This window comes from Hylobates moloch, unplaced genomic scaffold, assembly GCF_009828535.3.
Source record: "Hylobates moloch isolate HMO894 unplaced genomic scaffold, HMol_V3 SCAFFOLD_3, whole genome shotgun sequence".
Classification (NCBI taxonomy): Eukaryota; Metazoa; Chordata; class Mammalia; order Primates; family Hylobatidae; genus Hylobates; species Hylobates moloch.
The window spans coordinates 98,554,965-98,572,071 of NW_026652278.1; the positions used below are offsets into that span (position 1 = coordinate 98,554,965).

General features: G+C 36.2%; 1 protein-coding gene and 1 long non-coding RNA gene across 4 annotated transcripts in view; one reads left to right on the forward strand and one right to left on the reverse strand.

The window, feature by feature from the left end:
• Positions 1-17,107, forward strand: part of ANKRD26 (ankyrin repeat domain containing 26) — a 101,642-nt gene that overhangs the window by 79,179 nt on the left and 5,356 nt on the right. The window contains exons 28-34 of one of the 2 annotated variants that reach the window (XR_009212871.1): positions 1,877-1,989; positions 3,734-3,863; positions 5,200-5,490; positions 8,287-8,504; positions 9,897-10,125; positions 11,361-11,481; positions 16,315-16,342. Coding sequence is in view for 1 of the 2 variants with exons in the window: in XM_058436605.1 (XP_058292588.1) it covers positions 1,877-1,989; positions 3,734-3,863; positions 5,200-5,490; positions 8,287-8,504; positions 9,897-10,125; positions 16,315-16,360 (1,027 nt within the window). In the remaining variant the exon portion in view is untranslated. Of the gene's footprint in view, positions 1-1,876; positions 1,990-3,733; positions 3,864-5,199; positions 5,491-8,286; positions 8,505-9,896; positions 10,126-11,360; positions 11,482-16,314; positions 16,361-17,107 lie in introns of those variants that run through there. The other variant, XM_058436605.1, reaches the window with a different exon arrangement.
• The window catches only part of LOC131383105 (uncharacterized), a 47,364-nt gene continuing 43,245 nt past the window's right edge, over positions 12,989-17,107 (reverse strand). For both annotated transcript variants that reach the window (XR_009212873.1, XR_009212874.1), the window contains exons 2-3: positions 15,460-15,528; positions 12,989-13,497 (exon numbers count right to left, since the gene is read on the reverse strand). This is a non-coding gene — a long non-coding RNA (uncharacterized LOC131383105). The remainder of the gene's footprint in view (positions 13,498-15,459; positions 15,529-17,107) is intronic.

Below are 17,107 nucleotides of genomic sequence, written 5' to 3' on the forward strand. Positions count from 1 at the left end.
TTTTATGGTTGTAATTCTTTATGTTTATTTTATTTATTTATTTATTTATTTATTTTATTTTATTATTATACTTTAGGTTTTAGGGTACATGTGCACAATGTGCAGGTTTGTTACATATGTATCCATGTGCCATGTTGATTTCCTGCACCCATTAGCTCGTCATTTAGCATTAGGTATATCTCCTAATGCTGTCCCCGCCCCCCCCACCCCCCACCCCACAACAGTACCCGGAATGTGATGTTCCCCTTCCTGTGTCCATGAGTTCTCATTGTTCAATTCCCACCTATGAGTGAGAACATGCGGTGTTTGGTTTTTTGTCCTTGCGATAGTTTACTGAGAATGATGGTTTCCAGTTTCATCCATGTCCCTACAAAGGACACGAACTCATCATTTTTTATGGCTGCATAGTATTCCATGGTGTATATGTGCCACATTTTCTTAATCCAGTCTATCGTTGTTGGACATTTGGGTTGGTTCCAACTCTTTGCTATTGTGAATAGTGCTGCAATAAACATACGTGTGCATGTGTCTTTATAGCAGCATGATTTATAGTCCTTTGGGTATATACCCAGTAATGGGATGGCTGGGTCAAATGGTATTTCTAGTTCGAGATCCCTGAGGAATCGCCACACTGACTTCCACAATGGTTGAACTAGTTTACAGTCCCACCAACAGTGTAAAAGTGTTCCTATTTCTCCACATCCTCTCCAGCACCTGTTGTTTCCTGATTTTTTAATGATGGCCATTCTAACTGGTGTGAGATGGTATCTCACTGTGGTTTTGATTTGCATTTCTCTGATGGCCAGTGATGATGAGCATTTCTTCATGTGTTTTCTGGCTGCATAAATGTCTTCTTTTGAGAAGCGTCTGTTCATGTCCTTTGCCCACTTTTTGATGGGGTTGTTTGTTTTTTTCTTGTAAATTTGTTTGAGTTCATTGTAGATTCTGGATATTAGCCCTTTGTCAGATGAGTAGGTTGCAAAAATTTTCTCCCATTCTGTAGGTTGCCTGTTCACTCTGATGGTAGTTTCTTTTGCTGTGCAGAAGCTCTTTAGTTTAATGAGATCCCATTTGTCAATTTTGGCTTTTGTTGCCATTGCTTTTGGTGTTTTAGACATGAAGTCCTTGCCCACGCCTATGGCCTGAATGGTATTGCCTAGGTTTTCTTGTAGGATTTTAATGGTTTTAGGTCTAACATTTAAGTCTTTAATCCATCTTGAATTAATTTTCGTATAAGGTGTAAGGAAGGGATCCAGTTTCAGCTTTCTACATATGGCTAGCCAGTTTTCCCAGCACCATTTATTAAATAGGGAATCCCCATTTCTTGTTTTTGTCAGGTTTGTCAAAGATCAAATAGTTGTAGATATGTGGCATCATTTCTGAGGGCTCTGTTCTGTTCCATTGATCTAGATCTCTGTTTATAGAGAATGAGAGATAGCTCATGTTGAAGTCAGGTTAGTATGAAAAATGTAACGGGAACCAGATGAAAGTTTTCTAAAAATTGTCTTAGTAAGATTTGATTTAACAAAAACTGGAATATCTTCAACTATTGATGACAGTGTTTCTAGAGCAACTTTAGAAATGAGAACAGACATCTAAAATAACTTTTTAAAAAGGAATTTTCATTAACAGTATTTTATATGTAAAAACTTCTATTTTTAACAAATTTTGGCAATTTAAGTTCCAGAAAAGAAATATGAGCTGTTTTAAGAAAAGTCATTTTTTCAAATCTGTTCTTATTGGCATCAGGTTTATAAACTGCATTTTATAAACCTGCCTAAACATATGTTACTCATGAACTCATAAGAAATAATAGTTTTAAGAAAAAAAGTGTTTCCAGAGTTTTAAAAATAATTGAAAATATTTTGTTTCAAAGTCTGAAGATGAAAAGGAACAATTAAAGAAGCTTATGGAATTAAAACAGTCGCTGGAATGTAATTTGGATCAAGAAATGAAGAAAAATGTTGAATTAGAAAGAGAGATAACTGGGTAAGATTTTAATATTTCAGATCATTTTAACCATTCATTAATTGATTTAATATAATTTTACTTTGTTCAAAACTAGATACAAATTCATTTAATATCTACTTTTTCTTAATGAAATTATTCTCTTTTAAAATTGCCTTAGAAAATTACAGCACAATCTGAAACTTTTGGAATGCCTAAATATTACACTTACTCTTTAATGATTTTGAAAACAGTAACAATGCCTTTGGCATATAATGTCAACTGCATTCTTCATCTTTTACTTTGAACCTTAATTTCTGAAGATATTTTCACTCTCTTTGGTAATCTTTTTCTCTTTGGTAGTGTCCTTCCCTTCAAAGAAGATATTCAAATCTTTTAATATCTAAAAATCTATCTGTGTCATCCTTTGGAAGCATCAAAAATTATCTTGATTTAGCTTATGCTTTCTTTCTGCCTCTTTTTGTGTGTGTGTGTGTGTGTAGTAATAAAATATATCATGGAAATTTACTCATTTCCCATGGATATCTCCCATGTATACCTGTGGTATACATGTTATTAAACTTCTGTTTGTTTTAAAACATATATGCCTCATACATATACAAATGTATGTATGATTTAAGAGTGAAATAGCAGTCATGTTTCTACTATCCAGATTTAAAAATGGAATGTTACCCATTGCCTTGGAAGCCCCCAACGTGGCTGCTTTTCTATTTATTTGCTGAGTACTTAACGTTTGTTCTGATTCTAATTACTATTTTTCTCTCATTGTCCTTCTCTAACATGGTTTTGCATCCCTTTTACTTTGTTAATGTTGTGCTAGTAAAGATTTCTAGATCTCTTCTGAAAGCAGCCTTTGCATCTTTATACATGCTCTCTCTGCTCATTTCCTTTCTTCTAAAACTCTGCCTGTTTCCTTTTCCCCTTAACTCAGACGTCAAAGATGTTTTCTTTCCTGTCTCGTCTGATCTTGAGTGATCTTGATGTTTTTTGTGCGTACTTTATTTTTTTGTACTTTTCTTCTTATAAACAGCGGTCAACGGATATCAAATGTATTTTTGTGTCTTTTTCAACCATTCATGTATAAGTATGTATATGCTTTCTTTTTTTTTTTTTTTTTCCTGGAATCTCTCTGTTGCCCAAGCTGGAGTGTGGTGGTGCAGTCTCGGCCCACTGCAACCTCCACCTCCTGGGTTCAAGCGATTCTCCTGGCTCCGCCTCCTGACTCAGCCTCCTGAATAGCTGGGATTACAGACATGCACTACCACGCCTGGCTAATTTTTGTATTTTCAGTAGAGACAGGGTTTTTACCATGTTGACCAGGCTGGTCTTGAACTCCTGAGCTCAAGTGATCCGCCTGGCTCGGCCTCCCAAAGGGCTGGGATTTTAGGCATGAGCCACTGGTCCAGCCTAAGTATGATTTTCCTCTTCACCTTGGACTCTGATCTCTGGTTTATAGCTAATATTTGATAATAGGTTAATGTTTTATAGTAACATACTAAAATGGATAGGAATAATTTATTTATAAAAACTTGATGTGATTATAATATTAACTCTTTATCTGCCATATATGTCATATAATTTTTCTTCACATTATTTATCTAAGATTATAATTTCATTAGAGTGTTTTCAAACTATGTCAGATTGAAATAAACGAGAGAATCATGATTCGTTTTTCTTACATGCTAAAACATAATATCTGTTTTAAATAATTATTAAATGTTTGCCTTTTTAAAACTTGAGTTACTCATTTTGTACCTTCCTGCAGGTTTAAGAACCTCTTAAAAATGACAAGAAAGAAGTTAAATGAATATGAAAATGGAGAATTTAGTTTCCATGGAGATTTAAAAACTAGTCAATTTGAAATGGGTATTCAGATTAATAAACTAAAACATAAGGTAATTTTTAATAAGTTTTGGGACCAAAAAAGCCACTTAATTTGGGAAATACAGACTTCTCAATGCTTTGAACAGTGAAATAAAGATTTTTTTTTTTTTAACTTGAGGGACTTGATACTAATAAAAAAACTTTTTTTAAACTTTTAAGTTTAGGGGTACATGGGCAGGTTTGTTATGTAGTTAAACTTGTGTCACGGGTGTTTGTTAAACAGATTATTTTGTCACCCAAGTATTAAGCCTAGTGCTCATGAGTTATTTTTCCTGATTGCTCTCCCTTCTCTCACCCTCCATCCTCTAGGAGGCTCCATTGTCTGTTGTTCCCCTCTGTGTGTCCATGTGTTCTCATCATTTAGCTCCCACTTAGTAGTGAGAACTTGCAGTAATTGGTTTTCTCTTCCTGTGTTAGTTTACTAAGGATAATGGCCTCTAGCTCTGGACATAGGAACAGGCAAAGATTTCATGGCCAAGACACCAAAAGCAATTGCAACAAAAGCAAAAATTGACAAAGAGAATCTAATTAAACTAAAGAGCTTCTACAGAGCAAAGGAAGTATCAACAGAGTAAACACAACCTACAGAATGGGAGAAAATTTTTGCAAACTATGTATCTAACAGAGGTCTTATATCCGGCATCTATAAGGAACTTAACAAATTTACAAGGAAAAAACAACCCCGTTAAAAAGTGGGCAAAAAGGCCAGGCGCGGTGGCTCAAGCCTGTAATCCCAGCACTTTGGGAGGCCGAGGCGGGCAGGTCATGAGGTCAGGAGATCGAGACCATCCTGGCTAACATGGTGAAACTCCGTCTCTACTAAAAATACAAAATATTAGCCAGGCGTGGTGGTGGGCGCCTGTAGTCCCAGCTACTCAGGAGGCTGAGGCAGGAGAATGGCGTGAACCCAAGAGGCAAAGCTTGCAGTGAGCGGAGATCGTGCGACTGCACTCCAGCCTGGGCGACAGAGCAAGACTCCTTCTTAAAAAAAAAAAAAAGAAATTATAGGGCATGTTTATGGGGGAAGTAGTAAGAGACTTTCTGCTACCCCTTAGAGCCATTTAAGGAGGAAAGACATGAAACAATCATAGAAAAATATAAGTCGAAGATCAAGTGCAAATGTTGTGTGGCAGAGATGATAAGGAATATATTTTTGTGACTCTTGATGGCTTTGACTTTGTTCTTGATTTTCCGGGTAATTTAAGGGTCCACATTTGAAGAATCTTTTACGGTTCAGGTGACATTTTATTGCAACTGAATTTATTTCAAAATTTGTTCTTGGTTTTATGTTAGGCTATTCTCAGGCTACTTCCTTCATTATCACACTATATTACTGTCTTCATTCAGATTGATGATCTTACAGCAGAACTGGAGACTGCAGGTTCAAAATGTCTACATCTGGATACAAAGAATCAAGTTCTTCAACAGGAGTTGTTATCCATGAAAACAATACAAAAGAAATGTGAAAAACTACAGAAGAATAAAAAGAAGTTGGAACAAGAAGTGATCGACCTGAGAAGTCATATAGAAAGGAATATGGTAGAACTTGGTCAAGTCAAACAGTATAAACAGGAGATTGAAGAAAGAGCAAGACAGGAAATAGTAGAAAAATTAAAAGAAGTCAATTTGTTTTTACAGGTTAGTTTATTTGTAGTGTGCCTTCGTTCATTTCACTGCAAATTGTATTTTGGATATATACATTATATGTGTTTCCTCTACATCCCTTATAGCAATTTGTTCTGTAGATTTCTAGAAGGATGATGGCATCTGTTTCTCCCTTTAGATGTTTCAGTTTCCATCATTATTATAACTACATTGATGATTTAGAATAATGATTTTCATCAGAGAATCATTTGGCTATTAAGACCAGTTGGCATAAAACAAAACCATCAGGAAAAGAAAGTATTGTGATTTAGAAATTATGCCATATTCTTGAATTGTTCTTAAATTACATTGCTCACTTTTTAAAATTTTTAATTAATTTTATTATTCTTTATCAGAGTTCATGAGTACTAATGAAACAATGATTCAAATGTTTATACCTCAGCCTCCTGGATAGCTGGGACTACAGGTGCACATCACGATGCCTGGATAAATTTTTAATTCTTATTTTTGGTAGAAACAGAGTCTTGCTTTGTTGCCCAGGCTGGTCACGAACTCTTGGCTTCAAGTGATCCTCCTGCTTAGGTCTCCCAAAGTGCTGAGATTACAGGCATAAGCCACCAAACCTGGCTGATAAATATTTTAAACTTCAGCTTTTTTTTTCACATATTTAAAATTACTCTCTGAATCACTAACTCAAAAGTAAAGGAAAAAAATACACAATAATTACCCAGGTTGTATATAAATTAAATTTTATTGAGGGATAATTTACAAATAATTAAACAAAACCATTTTAACAGTTTGACCCAAGTATATACTTGCTTAACTACCCTCTCAACAGAGAACATTTCCAGAAAGTTCTCTCTTGCCCTTTTGCAGTTAATTCCCCCTACTTCATCCCAGGAAACCACTGGGACTTTAAGACAACTTGTGTTGTTTTTGCCTTAGAAAAAAAAAAAAAAAAAAAGCTGGGCACGGTGGCTCATGCCTGTAATCCCAGCACTTTGGGAAGCCGAGGTGGGCGGATCATGAGATCAGGAGTTCGAGACCAGCCTGGCCAACATAGTGAAAACCCATATGTACTAAAAAATTAAAAAAAATAATTAGCCAGCCGTGGTGGCACATGCCTGTAGTCCCAGTTACTTGGGAGACTGAGGCAGGAGAATTGCTTGAATCTGGGAGGCAGAGGTTGCAGTGAGGCAAGATGGTGAGAGCTAGACTCCGTCTCAAATACAAAACAACACAAACAAATTAGGCTAGGCATGGTAGCTCACACCTGTAATCCTAGCACTTTGAGGGCTGAGGTGGGAGGACCACTTGAGCCCAGGAGTTCAAGACCAACCTGGGCAACAAAGTGAGACCCTGTCTCTACAGAAAATTTAAAAAAATAATTAGCCAGGCATGGTGGTGCATGGCTGTAGTCCCAGGTACTTGGGAGGCTGAGGTGAGAGGATCATTTAAGCCCAGGAGTTTTCAAGGCTGCAGTGAACTATGATTGTGCCGCTGAACTGAAGCATGGGCAACAGACTGAGACCCTGTCTCTAAACTAAACAAAGCCAAAAAAATGTCTGTCCTGTCTTACCCACATGGGTATATCAGTGCGTGAGTGTGTGTGTGTCTGAGTGAGCAATAAAAATCTACTTCCTTAATAACATGAGTTTGTGTGTCTATGAGTGATTAAAACTCAGTAATTTAACAAATTTGCTTTAGTTGGGATAAATAGTGATTGATAACTGTGTGGGACCCCTGTGCTTATGAGAGAGGATGGAGGGTGCAAACTAGTAGAAAGGATGTGAAGATTAACAGAGAGCAAATCTGGGCCACTTGAAAATATGTAGCTATTGTGAGAATAGCAAGTCTTCACTACTCATTCTCAGCTCTTTCCCTTCCCTTAGGCCAGTGAGAAATAGGAGTCTTGGAACACAATCTACAAGGCCAAGGTGGTAACAATCCATAATAACATAGATTTCTTCACATGGTATTTATGATAGTCTTACACAGCTCTACATGTTAGCTCTTAGAGACATGGAATGAGAATAGGAAGAAATCAGTGATAAGCCAGTATAGTTTCCCATTTTACAGATGAAGACACCTAGGGAAAGGTTAAACAGCAGGGCCCAAGCCATAGAGCTAGTCAGGCTCAGGATCACACTCCACATTTCTTTACTTGTAGTCCAGGTGATTCCATAACCTTATGCTCCAGCAGGTAGAATTATTGTAAGAGATCCAAGACCTTGGGCTTTTTTCTCATCATGTATTGATGTGCACAGCATTTATCCCTAAGAAGCTCTAAGTTCCTGTATCTTACATACAGATGGTTGCTTTAATTTACTTTGCCAGGTGTATTCATAAAATGGAATATCACATCAACATTTTTAAGCATATTCAAGTCTCCCCATGAATATATTTTAACACAAAAATAATTTTTATAAGATTTTCATTCGAAAATATCTCCACATTTGTAGTCATTTTCTTTCTTAGGTTTTCCTTATGTTACCAATTATAATTTTTTATTTTCTATATGACATTTCCCCCCATCGTTAGACATCTGGGTTGCCAGTCAGCCTTTATTGTTTTGATTACTTCATCAAGGATGAAAATGCTTCTCTAGTAGAAACTCACTTTCATCTCTTTGGAAGGTGTATTTGGATTCCCTTTTCAATTAGAGCCCTAGGGTGTCCTCTTATCTCTTTGACCAATGCCTGTGGTGCAAAGATCTTTCTCTTTTTGGAGTTTGGGTTAAAAACAAAACAGCCCTTAGACACCGAGTAGGTGGCCATGGTGTTACTCAGGTTATATATTTTTAAAACAAATGCTTTTAATTTGTTTTAGGCACAAGCAGCATCTCAAGAAAACTTAGAGCAGTTAAGAGAGAATAATTTTGCTTCAATGAAAAGTCAGATGGAACTCAGAATTAAAGATCTGGAATCTGAACTCTCCAAAATAAAAACATCTCAAGAAGACTTTAATAAAACTGAACTGGAAAAATATAAGCAACTCTATCTAGAAGAATTAAAAGTTAGAAAATCTTTGTCAAGTAAACTAAACAAGTAAGTCAAAATATAGAATCATAGGAAATAAATTAAGCTCATTAGTTTGCCTTGAAAGCATAATTCTTAGGTTCATGAGATTAATGGGAAGTGAAAGCTAACTAGGTAATATAATTTTGGAAAATGTTAGTAAATTAACTTACCTTTAAAATGTGAGTCCAGGACAGTTTATGTCTTTCCTCTGTTTTTTTTTTTTTTTTTTAATTTTATATGGCTTTTCCATTAATATTCTTAGGTGGTTAACTAGATCTATGTCTTTCAGCTATGTGCTTTTGAAACTTTGTAATTTAGACATTGATATCATCAGATCGCTTATCAGCATTGCCATAAATATAATTATTAATGAGTTGGGCTGTTTTTTGGAAAATTACAACTTAAACCAGAGGGTCAAGTATCACTCCTACTCTGCACATTCTGGCACTCCATAAATGAACTTTCCTTGATTCTGATATCTGGTATTATCACTACAGGGTGCCGCGAGACAAACTACCCTGTATAGTTTTTCTACTACTTAAAGGCATGCTAGTGAAATAGCACATTAATGATTAACGTAGGGATGAAGGGAAGTATAATTTATAAAGTGGTTAAAAATAACACCTTGGTCAGCCTGAGGGAGTGTGTGGAAAACAGGTCAGTCCCCACCTCTGATGCCTTGGGGACAATGTTAGGAGCTAACTGCCTTTGAGGCTCTTTAGTTCTTTTTGATCACCAACTCAGCTATCTTCTTTTCCCCTAGAATTTTTTGCTCTGAATTATTCCCTGGTGCCAGATGCCTAGTATTTTTCCAGATAATGGGTGAAATAAATGTAAAAGGGTAGTGAAAGCAAATGCTTGCACATGTCTTGAGGAATTTTTTTTTTTTAATCTCAAAACTGGTTTACTAAATACAAGTATTTTTAGCTGGGCTTTTTCCTTTGTTCTTAGTTTTGTTAATTGTGTGTATCAAAACATGATGTTTTTGATATATTTGTACATAGTGAAATGGTTATTATAGTCAAGCAAATTAACATGTTTATCATCTCACATATTTACCCTTTAAAGGCAATTATTTTTAAAGGCATCCTCAGGAATCTTACCAGTGGAGCATTCCAGAAGGCAGCAGGTGTTACCTGTGAAGCCATACATCATTCGTAGCCATTTTCTTCCCTTCCCTACTTTGCTTGAATTACTTGTTTGTTGGAAACTACCCTAGGAACAGGCACTTCTTTAGAACAGTCTAAAAATTATAATTGCATACAGTAGGCATGCTCTGACACGTTTTTCAGTGTTAAAATTCTGGTTAATGGGAAATTTCATTTACTCCTATGGCAACTTTTTAAAAATTACAAGTCTTTTAGGAATCATTTAGGGAAAAGTAAAATATTAAGCATGTGTCTTCCGCAATCTTCACAGAACTAATGAGAGGCTAGCAGAGGTCAGCACCAAACTTCTTGTGGAAAAACAGCAGAGCAGATCTTTGTTCACCACTCTCACTACCAGGCCAGTCATGGAGCCACCTTGTGTTGGAAATCTTAATAATAGTTTAGATCTCAACAGAAAACTTATTCCAAGAGAAAACTTAGTGATCTCTACCTCAAATCCACGGGCTTCAAATAATAGCATGGAGAACTACTTGAGCAAGGTTAGTTATGTTGTCTTTTTTCCTTTGGGTTTCAAATTTCTCATGTAATTCTTTTTTTGTTTGTTTTTTTGAGACAGCGCTTTACTCTGTTGTCCAGGCTGGAGTGCAGTGGTGCCATCTTGGCTCACTGCAACCTCTGCCTCCAGGTTCAAGCAATTCTTGTGTCTCAGCCTCCCAGGTAGCTAGGATTACAGGTGTGTGCCACCACACCCAGCTAAATTTTATATTTTTAGTAGAGACTGGGTTTCATATATTGCTAGGCTGATCTCAAACTTCTGGTTTCAAATGATCTGCCTGCCTCAGCCTCCCGAAGTGCTGGGATTACAGGTGTGAGCCACCGTGCCCAGCCTCAAATTTCTGATATAATTCTTGTTTTTAATTTGGTGAAATACCGAGTTGTTTAATTGACTTATGCTTGATAAGTAAAGGTCATAATTATCTGTGCTAATAAAGTGAGGAAACAGAAATCTTAGTGTTTTTTTTTTTTTAGTCCCTAGAGCTCTCATTTTCAGGAGATACCATTTGTTAACTTTATTCAATAAATGTAACTAAACTGTCACATTTTAAATTTCTTTAAAAGCTGAATTTATTAGAAATGGAATATTATTGCCTATTGCCTGATAGCAAAAGGTATACGTTGAGATACTCTGGCTTTCCTTCTAATGGATTTGAGTTTGGCTGTGGTTGATAGCACTTTAATAGTTTTCTGGCACCATCTCAAGTGTTCCACCCTTAATCATAAGTGAATGAATGATTGGCATCCAAACACTTAAGCACATAAGGAAATTTATTATTTAAAGAACTCCAAGATAAATACTTTTTATGAATTAAACAAACTCTAACACTGATTAATTTGTATTTTTAAGTTTTGTCATTTTCTTACATAGGAGTACATTCTTAGTTGCTATTGTTACAGCATTTTTCTCTCAATTTTTGTAAAACATGTCTATTACTGGGCAATTGCACAGCGGTTTTTAAATAGTTAAAGCAAGCAAATATGTGAATTTAAAAAATGCACTTGTACCATTACTTGAATGATTGATGACTAAGATGGCAATGATATCAAGAGTGTTTAGTAAGTATGATCAAACAGAATTATTTTCTTCCTACCCAGAATGTCATGTAAAGCTTCACAGGGTCCTCATCTCCCCCGGAGCCTAGCTTTACAGTTACAAGGTCCTAGCTAGCCAATATTATGTTCATATTGTTAGCTTAGTTTTGTCTTGCTTTTCTAGAACAATAGAAAACCCATTGAAGAGGAACCTTCCAATCCAACTTTATGATTTCACTCATAGTACGACTTCATTTCTGGGGATCTCAAAATGAATTCAACAATGACGATCAATTGTAGACTTGGTAGGGAAAAAAAAATTCAACTATGCTTGATCCAGTTTAAGATACTTGTGTAACTTTTGACCATTTTTGACTGGGGGAACAAATTACAAAAGCTGGTTGCAATGGTGAACACTTGTAGTCCCAGCTACTTGGGAGGCTGGGGCAGGAGGATTGCTTGAGCCCAGGAGTTTAAGGTTGTAGTGTGTTTTTATTGCACCTGTGAATAGCAGCCGCACTCCAGCCTGGGCAAGATAGCAAGACCCTGCCTCTTAAAAAATTAGAAGAAGCATAAAACATTTGTTTGAACGAAAATAAATAAATAGCTAGTTTTTGTGTATCATTATGAAACTATCCATTTTAATCAGTGCACATTAGCTTAAGATTTAATGGTATTTTCATGATCTTAATGCAGAGAAAAAAAGTGTAGACTCATGTTAAATGAGACCTCAACCTTGTTTCTTTATCAGGCCTCATGTCCTAACAAATCATAGAAGAGCAAGTCTAAGGTTTCCTAGACAGCACTGCAGCCAAGTGGCTTAACAAGGAACAAATCAAATGATTGTTGTAATACATAAATTACTAGATTTAGCCAACTAATATTTTTTCATCATTTTGATAGCTTAGTTTTGTCTTATTTTTCTGACAATGAGATGATCAGGGTCTAAATGCTTCAGAGTCATGAAATTTTCCTACTGGGTACAAAAAGAAGATGAATGTCAAATACTTCTGTAGGCCGGGTGCAATGGTTCATGCCTATAATCCCAACACTTTGGGAGGCCGAAGCAGGAAGATCACCTGAGCTCAGGAGTTCAAGACCAGCCTGGGAAACATAGTGAGGCATAGTGAGACCTCATTTCTACAAAAAATTAAAAAAATTAGCTGGGCATGGTGGTGCACGCTTGTAGTCCCAGCTTCTTGGGAGGCTGAGGCAGGAGAATCACTTGAGCTCAGGAACTCAAGGCTGCAGTGAGCTATGATCGTGCTTCTGCACTCCAGCCTGGATGACAGAGTGAGACCCTGTCTCAAAAAATCCAAAACAGTAACAAAAAACCTTCTGTAACTTACTAAGCATGATGCAAATATAAAATTTTCTCATTAGTTCCTACCAGAAAACTCAGGTAACAACATTTTATAAGATGATGAAAGAATACATAGATATGCAATGTAAGGGAAGATTTTTGAGGAAATGTTTTTCCTTAATTGATTTTTTTGGGGAGCAAGGGGGTGTTTATTTTTAGTATTTCTAGATAAGCTGAAAAATATTCCATTGGTATACATGGTTTCTTTGTGGGGCACTGGTTTGCCAAACCATGTTAGACTTAAAAGAGATTAAAAAGAACCATTCTGTCAGGGCAAGTGACTTTCATACATTAAAAAAATTTTTTTGAGGCCGGGCGTAGTGGCTCACGCCTGTAATCCCAGCACTTTGGGAGGCCGAGGCGGGTGGATCACGAGGTCAGGAGATCGAGACCACGGTGAAACCCCGTCTCTACTAAAAATACAAAAAATTAGCTGGGCGCGGTGGCGGGCGCCTGTAGTCCCAGCTACTCGGAGAGGCTGAGGCAGGAGAATGGCGTGAACCCGGGAGGCGGAGCTTGCAGTGAGCCGAGATCGCGCCACTGCACTCCAGCCTGGGTGACAGAGCGAGACTCTGTCTCAAAAAAAAAAAAAAAAAAAAAAAATTTTTGAAAGAATAGAACTTTTAAAAAATGACATGAAACTATATTACATAAAACAGATAGAAGTAGAGCTCTCTGGCTAAAGAGGGGGTAGGGGCTCTGAAGCTGTGACTTCCTTATCCCCTTAATCCTGCAATACCCTCTGTAGAACCTTAGATTTCTGTGGGACATAGTTTGAAAACTACCGGTTATGAAAGAATCCTTCTAATTAGCCAAAATTTGTTGGTACACTGTTCTTTTATAATTTTCTCCTATTCTTATATTTTAAAATGAAAAAGTATACATGAAGTTGCAGATGTGCTCCCTTTATTAATGTTGGACTTCAAGCTACCTCCGCCACCTGAAGCATAATCCCCACCTGGAAATAAACAGAAAGTCCACAGAGAAAGGAGGAGCATTTTTATAAAACATAGTTTATTTATTTTACTCCATAATAGCTTTTGATTTTGTATTATGCATTAAATTATTAGCATAAGAGATTAGTAATTTATTAAGCTTTTTAATTTCCTCTAGCAGTGTTCAGTTTCTCCTAAGCTATTGCTCTATACATTTCAAAAACCTTTGATGGCACCTTGTCTACCTCAATAGGACAGTTATTAATGTCACCAAGACATTTTTCTCTCCTTTTTTCTTCCATAGTCTGTATCAGGCACTGTGTTATTTAACTGGAGACAATAATTTTAAATTTGTATTAAGGGAAATATGAGGAAAATGTGTGATTTAATGGGAAATTGGGAATAAAATGAAAGAGACTTTTTCAAAGTCATTTAATATTTGCCAGTTTTCACTTTTAATATAGGTAAAACCATCCCAGTTTCCCACCAACCAGGACAAAACCAGACTTGTCAACACAGAAGACCGTTTTCCTAAGCTTTTAAGTGTCCCTCCCAGAGCAGCTCCCTCCTGGGTTCTGGGTCTGCCCCTTTTCCCTTTGAGCCTTTATGTCTGACCTGGCATCCTTTTCTGAAAAGTAGTTGCCCTCAGCTGTCATTTATATGGCAAAACATTCAAGGATTGGCCAGGCGTGGTGGCTCATGCCTGTAATCCCAGCACTTTGGGAGGCCCAGGTGGGCGGATCACGAGGTCAGGAGTTTGAGACCAGCCTGTCCAATATGGTGAAACTCCGTCTCTACTAAAAAATACAAAAATTAGCTGGACGTGGTGTTGCGCACCTGTAGTCCCAGCTACTCAGGAGGCAGAGGTTGCAGTGAGCTGAGATGATGCCACTGCACTTCAGCCTGGGCAACAGAGTGAGACTCCACCTCAAAAGAAAAAAAAAAATTCAAGAGTCATTGAAAGGCTAGAAGAGACTTTATGTAGCGGGAGGCCACTCCAGGGCTGGAATAGAGGCAACAACTTTATACCATATATCCTTTAAGTGTTAGGGGAGAAAAATAACCTGTATTTAAATTTTTTATGCAAGAAGTTTCTCTGTCTAGACAGTTAAGATTTCTTCAATATCAGAGTAAGCAATTTGTTAAGAGTATTTCATTTTTATCTAAGCAAAATGTACATATTATTAAAGTATTTGTAAATGGGGTATAAAGAAATAATAAAATTTATTACACGTAGGAAGTAAATATTTAGGAGAAGTGAGAAACTACATTACATTAGTAGTTCCTTAATACAAGTCATGTAAAAATGTATATTTTACGTCATGTTTATTAATGAATAGCAATATAAGATTCGTTCAATAAAAGCTTCTCCTTTTATTTGGTATTGAGTTATTACTTTTACAGGACCTGTCTACTAATGCTATTGTCACATTATTCATTTTATAAGGCCTGTCTATAATGTTATTGTCACAGAAATATATGGAAAACAGTCTTACAAAATATTGGGAAACCTGTTAGTCAAAAAATTTTATCTTCATACCTAACATTTTTAAAGGCATTGGATATCATATTATCATTATCACCACAAAGTACCTATTATGCTCACTATATAGTGTACTATTTCAGACCATGTTCTCGGTATTTAGTGAGAGAATACCTTTTATAAAAAAAGATTTAAATAAGAACACTCTAAATGGGCCACTTGCAATATAGTTTGAAATATTCCCACACATTTCATAATTAAGTATATAAATATAATTGGATATTTAAAAAATTGGTACTAATTTCTGAAATCAAAATTACAATTAAAAAGCTATATATTTTTTGTTTATAATTCTACCAAGTTGTGAATCAAAGAAACTAAGCTTGAAAACTAGCTCCAACTTATATTTATCATTTTTTGAGCAAATTTTCTGAAATCTTTGTGTTTACATAAATAATGTTATTTATAATATATAGGTAGGATAATGTTTATTTCCACTTACTCTTTTGCCAGTAGAATTTTCACATGACATTATGATAGCATCACTTTCTTCATGTATATATTGATGATTCTGTACCAAAAAATAGCATAGAACATACTTTAAAATTTTAATTCTCTAAAAGTAGACAATGGAAAGTGGTTTTTTTTTTTTTTTTTTTTTTTTGAGATGGAGTCTCGCTCTGTCGTCCAGGCTGGAGTGCAGTGGTGCAATCTCAGCTCACTGCAACCTCTACCTCCTGGGTTCAAGCAATTCTCCTGCCTCAGCCTCCCAAGTAGCTGGGACTAGAGGTGCAAGGCACCATACCTGGCTAACTTTTTTTGTATTTTAATAGAGACGGGATTTCACTATGTTGCCCAGGCTGGTCTCGAACTCCTGAGCTCAGGCAATCTGCCTGCCTTGGCCTCCCAAAGTGCTAGGATTATAGGCTTGAGCCACTGTGCCCCACCAGAAAGTTTATTTTAAGGAAAAGTCCATTAAAGTGAAAAAACTGATTAAGCTTTATAAAGATCAGAGTTTTGCTGAGAATTACAAAGTAATGCATTCATTTCAAACTATGACTTCAGTTGTTTAGCCTTGTACTAATAAGAGAAAATATCGCCTTTCTGACCTTATGTATATGCAATAGACCAATATTAATTGTACTTTTTATCAGATTAAACAACATTACACATTTTTAAAATCTAAACTTAAAACAAGTAGGAATTTTATTTATGTGATTATTTTTATATTTAAGCAATCAAGTTAATTGTAGTCTTTAAGAGTATTACAGGCCACATTTTGTAAGTGATGTATCATTTCTATGTTAATGTCTCTTGTCTAACTTAAACATTATAAATAACATTTGACTTATTTCAGATGCAGCAGGAGTTGGAAAAAAATATAACTAGAGAACTCGAAGAAGGTATGTTGCCAAACTTCATGAATTAAATTTAGATTAATTAATTGATTTCTGAAACTGTAAATCGTGAGTGGGATCCCTTTCCATTGTTTGGCTAATAGATACTACATTAAATGTTCTTTCTTACACACATCTAATGAAAGATGTGAAAACATGAATATTCATAGTGAAGAGTATACTTACTTTGTCTCATTAATTCATCATATTCCATAGCTTTAAAAAAACTCAAGAAATCTTTGCACCTCTTTTTTTTCCGGCTCTACACTTTCTTCACTTCTGCCATCCCCATAGAACTGTAGCTAGCATGCAGAAATTATTCTTAGAAAACAATGGCATCATCAACTTCTCAAAGTTATAGTGGTGATTTAAGGCCCAAAGACCCCAGACTCACTAGTAATATCTAGTCTGGAATTACAGTTCTTAAGCAGTCGCTTGACAGGTGATATTTGAAATCTCCAGTCATTTACTTTGTCATTAGTTTCCCTTTCCCCTCAGGAGAAGTTCCAAATTCCTTAGCATGGAATAAAAACACCCACATCAATGTGGTCCTTGTCACGTTATTCAACCTTATTTCTCACCCCTTGCTGCTCTGCGGGCCCCTTTGCTCTGACATCCAGCCACCCTAGACCACGTGGAATTCCACAGGGAGCTTCCTCAGCTCCAGCTGTTGGCATTTGCTTCTTCCTTCTGTCTGGCATATGTTTTCCTTGTACTTCAGGTATCAGTCTACATATTGCCTCCATCAAAAAG